Source organism: Nicotiana tabacum, chromosome 3, assembly GCF_000715075.1.
Source record: "Nicotiana tabacum cultivar K326 chromosome 3, ASM71507v2, whole genome shotgun sequence".
Classification (NCBI taxonomy): domain Eukaryota; kingdom Viridiplantae; phylum Streptophyta; class Magnoliopsida; order Solanales; family Solanaceae; genus Nicotiana; species Nicotiana tabacum.
In genome coordinates, this window is record NC_134082.1 from 116,215,277 (window position 1) to 116,224,970 (window position 9,694).

General features: G+C 38.4%; 1 protein-coding gene across 1 annotated transcript; it reads left to right on the plus strand.

Moving 5' to 3' along the window:
• The first annotated feature begins 6,401 nt into the window (after nt 1-6,401).
• LOC142177085 (uncharacterized) lies at nt 6,402-7,249 on the plus strand. Its single transcript, XM_075245550.1, has 4 exons — nt 6,402-6,479; nt 6,651-6,737; nt 6,825-6,911; nt 7,085-7,249. Exons 1-4 carry the CDS (start codon nt 6,402-6,404, stop codon nt 7,247-7,249), a joined length of 417 nt encoding a protein of 138 aa, XP_075101651.1.
• Nucleotides 7,250-9,694: the final 2,445 nt, after the last annotated feature.

Genomic DNA, 9,694 nt, shown 5'->3' on the forward strand with positions numbered 1-9,694 from the left:
TACCAAACCTCTCAAGACGACGTTGCTCATCATCTGGCATAACTGGCACAACAAACTCCTGAGCTGGTGCAACCGGCTGAGCTGGAGGTGCCCCCGATGTCTGTAGTCCCTGCACTACCTGCTCAGGTGTGTGAGCAGCGGGGGTCTGATTGCCTCCCCCGGCCTATGAAGTAGCTGCTACTGTAGTGGCTGAAACTACTTGAGCCAGGCCAGTGCAAACTAATAAGATCTGTGCCAAGGCCTCCTGAAGACCCGGAACCACGACAGGCACAGCTGGTGCCTGAACTGGTGCTGCTGGAGCATCCATAGCTAGAGCCTGATCCGGAGCTGGGGCAACTAGTGGGTCAACTGGTGCTGCCCTCGCTGCTCTGCTTCTGCCACGTCCACGACCGCGTCCACGACCTCTGGTGGCCTTAGTGGGTGGCACTGGTGGTCGTCCACCTCGTCCGGTAGCGCGAGTCCTCGCTATCTGCGAGAGAATTGAATAACAGAAGTTTAGCATTCGGATCAACAAGTTCGCACAATAGGAGTTTCAAGAATATGAAGTTTTCCTAAAGGTTCTGCAGCCTCTCGAGAATAAATACAAACGTCTCTGTACCGATCCGCGAGACTCTACTAAACCTGCTCATGACTCGTGAGACCTATGTAACCTAGGCTCTGATACCAACTTGTCACGACCCAATTCCCGAACCCTGTCGTAATGGCGCCTCTTGTGAAGATAAGGCCAGTCAGACGAAAATGGAACACCTCTTTTAAACAGTTAATCATCATAAACAGTAATAACATATAATATAATACTCACAAATTGCGAAATTTTAAAGTTAACAACAGCAGGAACCATCCCGACACAGCCCAAACCGGGGTGTCACAAGTCATGAGCTACTACAGAATCTGCTATAGGTCTACAAAGTACGGAATCCGTTACAACAATCCAAAGAAAACATAAATGATAGAGGATAAGAGAGACAAGGGGCAGCGGGCATCAATAGCTACCTCGTAAATCCAAATCACTACCTAGCCTGGACAAAATCAGCGCTCAGGTATAGACTCTGCTATACCTGAATCTGCACACACGGTGTAGGGAGTAATGTGAGTACTCCGACTCAGTGAGTAATAATTATAAATAATGGCTAAAAGTATGAAAACATGTAAAGGCACAAAACAATTCCATATCAAGCAGTAAAAATCACTTAAAGCAGTAAATCAGTGAAGAAATCAAATGATAATCCTTTTGAAACAAATAAAACCGGTAAATTCACAGGTAAATAACAAGTAGAAATCCGCCCCTCGGGCTCAGTATCGATTGCTCAACATAGTATCAGCCCCTCGGGCTCACTCTCAGTACAGTATCAGCCCCTCGGGCTCAGTATCAATCACTCAGGACAGTATCAGCCCCTCGGGCTACCTTACAATCACTCATATCAGCCCCTCGGGCATAGTATCAATCACTCAGCATAATGGGTACTCGCGCTCACTATGGGTGTGCAGACTCTGGATGGGCCCCTTATGGCCCAAGCGCTATATCAAGCCACCTTGTGGCATCATCACTCGGCACTCGGGCTCACATCACTCAAGCCACCTCGTGGCATATAAAGTATCTCAGGCCCTCGGCCTCATATCACTCAGCATCCTCACATATGGCCCTCGACCTCACTCAGTCCAAAAATCATCACAAGCCCATTGGGCATTAGTAAAACAGTAGTTCTCAGCCCAAAACATGATGTAGAAATATCATTTAAGTTTCAAATCTGAGTAAAAGTGGCTGAGTTTCTAAAACAGTAGATATCCACAAGACTGAGTTCAAATAATAAGTCAAGCAGTGAGGAAACAGTGATAAAAACCCCCGAAGGGTTCAAATAGTTGGCACGAAGCCCAAATATTGCAATCAGCCCATATCATGATGATAACAAATGAATTTCAGACAAATATTCGGTAAAATCATCAATCGGGATGGACCCAGTCACAAATCCCCAGTAGTGAAAGACCACACGCTCATCATCCAGCGTGTATCTTGCCTCAATATAGCACTACGATGTGCAAATCCAGGGTTTCAAACCCTCAGGACATCATTTACAACCATTACTCACCTCGATCTGGCTAATTCTCTAGCTCGCGACGCCTTTTCCCCTCGAATTGGCCTCCACGCGCGTCGAATCTATCCAAAATCAGAATGAATACGTCACAATATGCTAAGGGAACAAAGCCCAAGCGAAAACATTTGAAAAATATCAAGAATCCCGAAATTAGCAAAACCCGAGCCCCGGGCCCACGTCTCGAAACTCAAAATTTTTTACGTCATCAGGTTCCCTATCTCACCACGAGTCTATACATACAAAAATCTCTCAAATCGGACCACAAATGGCCCCTCAAATCCCAAATTTAGAATTTCAATTCCAAGCCCTAATTTCTTATAATTTGGCTATATTATCATGAATTTCAAGGATGATTTCACAATATAATCATGTATTTAGTTCGTAGGACTTACCTCCAATCACTTCTCGTCAAAACCCCTTCAATTCCCGTCCAAAAGCTCTCAAGGTTGCTCAAAAATGGTGGAAAAATGGGTTTGGTTCGCGGATGAAATGTTTTTAACATTCTGTCCGGATCACTGTAGCTAACTCTATGCAATCGCGGCCCAATACTCTGCGATCGCATAGCATAAAAATATGCAGCTCCAGAATTAACCCTATGTGATCGCATCCTATCCTCTGTGATCGCATAGCACAATGACCTTAGCCTATGCGATCGCACACCTGCTCCTGCGATCGCATTGAACAAATTTCCACGAAAATCCCGGATTAACTTTACACTGTGTGATCGCATGCCTCCCTATGCGATCTCATTGAACAACCAAAAAACCCCTCAAAAATGCTTCTATGTGATCACAATGCCCCTCCTGCGATCGCATAGAGCAAAACCCTGCAGCACTGATCTGCAGATTTCTGCAACATCCTAAGTCCCAAAATCATCCGTTAGCCATCCGAAATCACCCCGAGACCCCTAGGACCTCAACCAAAAGCACCAACACATCTTAAAACATTATTCAAACTTGCTCCAATCATCAAAACACTTCAAACAATGCCAATACCATCAAATTTGCGTCGAATTCAAGCTTAAGTTCTTCTAAAACTTCCAAAACACGCATTTGATCAAAAACCCGACCAAAACACCTCCGATGATCTGAAATTTTGCACACACATCCAAAACCACCTAACGAAGCTACTGCAACTCTCAGAATTCTATTCCAACCCCCGTATCAAAATCTCACCTACTAACCGAAATTCGCCAAAATACTAACTTCGCCAATTCGAGCCTGATTCTTCTCTACAACTCCAAAACCTATTCTGATCGAGTTCCTAAGTCACAAATCACCTCCCGAAGTTAACCGAACCATCGAAACTCACTTCCGAGCCTTCTAACACATAAGTCAACACCCGGTTGACTTTTCCAACTTAAGCCTTCTTAAAAGAGACTAAGTGTCTCATTTCTTACCAAATCCTCTCCGAACTCAAACCAATCAACTCGATCACATAAAACACGGATAAGGAAGCGTAAAGAAGCTGAAATGGGGGAAACGGAGCCGTAACTCATGAAACGACTGGCCGGATCGTCACAGAATAAGGGCATATTTGATGCAAGCTTCCATTTTTCTTAATGTTATTTTAACAACTTGAGGTACATATTCTTATTTCCGTCACAAATCATAGATAAGGTCAACGATAAAATAATGAGTGAACAACAATTTTTATTTTTGTAGCTAATTATTATTCAATAAATGGTGTCCAATATTTCTTTGGGGGAAATTTTTAGAAGAAAAAGGTTGTTATAAAATTCGAATATAATCTCTAAATTTGTACATCCAAATATGAAATCTAATAGTTATAATAAAAAAATGAGTGATTTATAATGAATTTCTAGTTCTAGCTAGAAAATATATTATTTGAGACAAAACCTCTTCGTGGCTAAATTAAGTATTATATAGGGACAACACAAAGATCGTCATAAATTGTTTAAATTATTAGTGACAAAAACTATATGGTCACAAATAAGTAATATATATTGCAGCTAAAGTTCGCATTGTTTAGCTACAAAACTTTAATTGTCGCTAATTTAACCATCTATTTTTGTGACGAAATTTTTTCGTATCTAAAATTAAGTATTTGTTAAGACAAAAATATTTTGTCACAAATAGTATACAACAACAGTGACAAAATTATTTCGTCACCAATAACATTATCTTTGTAGCTAAATATTTCTCGATAAATGGCGCCAACTTATTTTTGGTGGAAAACTTTAGTGGACAAAACTTAGCTACAAATTTTTATGTTTCGTCACTAAAAGTATATGGCTCATGTATCTAGACACGAAATATAATTTTTGTCACAAAAGGTAAACAATTAGCGACAAATTTTGTGTTGTAGCTATTAATTCCGTAGCTAAATATCATATTTGTTGTAGTGCTAGCTCTGGATAACTTGTGCAATTTTATCTAGAAATCTCTTAGAAATTCTGTCAAACTGCAGATACTTATAATAATATCGACATCTCTCTTTCCTATTTTACTCTCCATTTTTAGCTTATCGGATCAATATTAACTGATTTGGGTAATTACATTTCTGTCTTCATAAAGTTATCAGATTACATTTTTGACAGCTCTCTTTCCTATTTTCCTCTCCGTAATTTGAATCTTTGGTAGTTTTCCATGAAAGTTGAAGTGTTCTACATTAAATAAGTATTTACAATTCTAATCTACTAAAATTATCTAAAAGACTAGTTGTATCTGGTAGTATGTATAATGTATCAACCTCATGTTTGTTGAGATGCTGCCACCAGTGCAAGGATGGTGGAGTCTGCAACATTTGCACAAGTAAATACCATAAGTTGTACATTATTTCCTGCTGTGAGCGTGAAAATGAACTCTGCTCCGTTTGGTTATGTAGCTCTCTTTCCCGAATCAGATCAACATAACATTAGTAACAACTTGAGGAGAAAAAATTATTTGAATTGTATATCAGATTCAAGATATGATAAGTTCATAATTGTACTTACCATGCCCATGGTTTTGAGAAAAGCTTTAGTGGCATTTTCAGCAGACCAACAATCCATTTTTCTATTTCTTTGTAATTTTCTGAAATCTACATTCTGCTTGGGTTAGTTTGGTAAGGCATCTACATTATTGCTGATACTGTCCTGTTTCTTCCTGTTTAAAAACCTAATATTGTCCTGTTTCTTGCTGAGCTGCAACTTAACAGTAGAACTGCAGCAACTAAAAGTTGAAATCTAGGTTGTTTCTGATCAGTTTTCTGCAACAATTTTGGAAGCAAATCTGCATAGGTGAGCTCTCAAGTTAGCTATTTTTTGGTTTAAGTGTTCCTCTGTTATTTGCTAACCTATATTGTGTTTGCTTTTCAGAATCTGAAAAATATTTGAATAGACATGAATCAAGAAGGGTGCTCAAGCAAAAATAAGAAAATATTCAACCGCATTCCAGCTGGATCACTTGCATCTTTGCGAAATCAAAGGGTTTCGTCGTTGACAACAAAAAGAACCTTTCAAGCTACAAGGTCAAATGAAAATGAAGTACGACAGTCAGAAGGTGGATTACCTTCATCTTTGCGAAACAAAAAGGTTTCGTAGTTGACAACAAAAACAGTCTTGAAAGCTATAAGGTCAAATGCAAATGAAGAACGACAATCCGAAGGTGGATCTCAATTGCAAGAACAAGTGCAACAAGTGCCATAGAATTCCACCTCTTCAGCAGCACAAGGAGTACACGAATAAGGGCAACAAGCGAATATGGACTCCATCACTCATGCGTCATAGGGAGTATATGAACAATTTGATGATTCGACCAATCATGAAGCAATTGAACAATTTGAGGAACAAGGCAAATATATATAAATTTTAATCATAATATTAATTAAAAATAGTGATTGATGATTATCTTTGCTTTGTACTATTGCAGGCCCTTCCTCGCCAAAAAGAAAAGATGTCGTACTCAAATGCCAAGTGTTCATGGTAGAAAAGAGCGGAAAATAATCACTCTAAATGAGTATAATCAACCTGTTGGTCCTACTAAAGAAGTTGTGAAAGAGTTGGGTAGCTTCCTCGGCACATTGGCAAGGAGTGGGACTTTTTGTCCTCTTAATGTATTTAATTATAGGGAACTAGATACAAAAGATGATATGTGGAAATATATCAAGGTATGAAGTTCCCAATGTCCAATAAACATGGATGATAATTGTTATTTCTTACACTAACTCAATTGCACTAAATTTGTAGGAAAAATATGACATTCCTGACGAGGCGAAACAATAGGTTTAGTTTGTACTACTTGGAGAAAGTATAAGAATCAATTGAAGAAAACCCACTTTAAAGCCTATGAGAATGATGAGCTTCGAATGGAGAATAGGCCAGTAGATGTTTCAGAATCTCACTTTAAGGATCTTCTTAAATATTGGAACTCCTCTCCTCACAAGGTAATGAATAGCTAAAAGTTATTTGATAAAAACTCATATAAAACTATGCAATTAGATAATAAAATGATTATAACTCGCCCTTTCTTTCTATGTCGCATTAAATAGTTTAAATGATTCTAAGTCACCCTTTATTTCTCTATGGCATTAAATTTATAAGTTGACTATTTGCAGAAAATGTTCGAAACCAATATAGAGAATCAAAATAAGTTGAAGTGTCCACACACTGCTGGCAGAACACTTTTTCCTCTAATTCGCGAGGTTTGATGTCTTTCTTATTTTTTTATAAAATTATGAACTTCCTAACTTTATATGGAAAGTTTCTTATACCTGTTTTCATGTAACTAGAAAAAAAAGAAGGAAATTTCTGATACTTCAGATACTCTATCAAGTAAGGACATCTTTGTGGCTACAAGAAAAAGAAAACTTGGCAGAGTATACAAAAGCTCATATGATAATACGATTAGTAAAATTGTACAAAATTTATAATTTAATGTTTATCGTGATTACTTATTTGCTCTTAATTATTGATTCAATTTTAGTTAATTAATCTCTTTTCTCTCGCATTTGGTTTGTAGGCTGAAATGGAGAGAATATAATCAACTTAGGAAAGTGAAGATGACAGTCATTCAATTGACGCTTTTGCATCAGTCATGGGACCTGAACAACCAGGTCGCGTGAGATTGTATGGACGAGGGGTGACCAAGACTATATTAAAAGGGCAAAAAGGTAATATTGGATCTTCTTTAGATGTTACTGATGAGAGGATGTAGCAGAAAATGGAGGAAATAGAGGAGAGGATGCAACAAAGAATGCATGAAAAGTTGAACGAACAAAAGGATGCTATTGAACAAAATATTACAATGAACGTCATCGCATGACTTCAGTGTCTGAACCCAGATTTGCAACTTGATCCTGACATGTTAAGGTTTAGTGCGCGTTCACCTATAGAAGCTTCCTCTGCACAACAAGTTGTTGTTTAACTAAACAGTCGACCATCTGCTGGTAGTAACAATCAAGGTCAGTATGTACCAAATGTTATATATCTTCTTCTATTTCTTCCTCTCCTCCTTCCTTGCTTGGGATTTTGCTTTGGTTCAAGGTAGAGTGGATATGATAATATCTTTTTTTCTTCCTATTGATGTGCCTATTTTGATAATATTAGTATCCAACTTCTCTGTGACCGACTGAGAGTCAATGGTTGAGGTTGTAGTTGTGGTTGGGACTTGGTACTTATGTGTCAAACTTGGTTGTCTTGTTTGGGGTTCCTACTTTTTCGGGCATTGTACGTTGCTAAGAAGTAGTTCTAAGGCTCATTCTTGTAGCAATTTGGGATTAGTACTGCATTATATGTATAGAATTAGACAGTGATATAGATATGTGTCTAAGTTTGTTGAGGACTTCACTGACTTGGTTAGAATGCGTATCAAAATCACACCTTCTAATTGGTGTGTATCTGAATAACCCCATCCAATATCCTTATCTCCACCACATATATCCGAATAACAAAACTACAACATGTAGCAAAAAGTCTTTTGCTAGTTAGACACATATCTACAGCATGTGGCAGTCTACTACACAAAGTCCCATAGTAGTCTGCTACAAAAAGTCTTTTGCTAGTTGCTGCTTCATTTTTCAAAATATTTTATGTCCAAAGGTTGTTGCCTTTACATATTTAAGTGGGGTAAGTGTAATAATCTTGATTTCTTGCTTCATGTTTTAACTTGTTTTAGAGGTTTCTGACTTTATCAAATGTAATCTTGGAATAATATTGGAAGAAACTGAATTTGTAAGTTGCTTCTTCTATTGTCTAATATATATAGTCCAATGAGTTGATGTCCTTACATATTTACTTGGGTAAGTTCAAAGATCTTGATTTCTTGCTTCACGTGTGCCCTTTCTAAATATTTATTGCTTAGTCAATATACTCTGTATCAGATTGGAAGACTTGATTTCTGAAGTTGTTTTTTTATTTTATTTTAATATATAGTTCATAAAAGTTAGTTTTTACAACTTAGTTGGGTGTAAGTATAATGATTTTGATTTCTTGCTTCAAATGTGCACTTCTAGATGTTTCTTACTTGGTCAATGTACTCTTTTTCAGATTGGAAGACTTGATTTCTAAAGTAGCTTCTTCTCTTATTATGTATAGTTGTCACGACCCCAATTTGCCCTCCGTGAACTATCGTGACGGCACCTAGTCTCTACGACTAGGTAAGCCTAAAAAATGCGGAAAATAACAAAACTTACGGAAGAAATAATTAAAATCCAAAATAACTGAATGAAACCGTATTTAAAATGCAGCTCGGCATATACAATACAACTTCTCAAAAACTAATACACTTTCCCAAAACCCGGAAACCCATGAATCCACAAGCCTTGGAATGTCTACCAGTGTCTAACTCCAGAATATCTAACAAGGAAAAGAAATACAAAAGGGCTAATACAATAGGGAGTATAGAAAGGGACTCCTCGGTCTGCGGACGCGGCAGATATACCTCAAAGTCTCTGGAACAATCGCCTCACCTCAAGGGTGATAGGACTGAGTCAAGGTACCTGGATCTGCACATAAAAAACATGCGCAGAAGGGGTATGAGTACACCACAGCGGTACTTAGTAAGTGTCAAGCCTAACCTTGGTCGGGTAGTGACGAGGAAGGTCAGGGCCCTACTAAGGTTAAATAAAATATAAGGTCTAACAGTGTAGAATAAGACAGTATAATTAAGTGCAACAGTAAGAAATAACAACCGGGGTACCTTCCAGGATACCGTCCTATAGTCCCAATTATATCTATCCAATGGATCTCCCGGGATACCGTCCCGCAGTCCATCATATATATCTGAAGGATCTCCCGGGATCCTGTCCCATAGTCCAATTATCAGTGCGTGGGGATCTACCGAAATCCCGATCCGTAGTCCCAAATATAAATACACAGTACTGGGGGAATCTACCGGGTGCAGTCACGTAGTTCCATATAACTGTGCAGGGGGATCTATCGGAATCCCACATCCGTAGTCCCAAATAAATAGATAACGGGGAGCTACCGAAATCTCACATCCGTAGTCCCAAATATAATTACACAGCAGCATCAGGAAAATATTCAGAAATGTCAATTTCATATCAAGGCAACAAGTAATTCTAGTCTAGCATGCTGCACGGAATTCAGGTAAAGCAGTTTGAGCAAATAAGGTAATTAAAATACTTAGACATGATTTCCT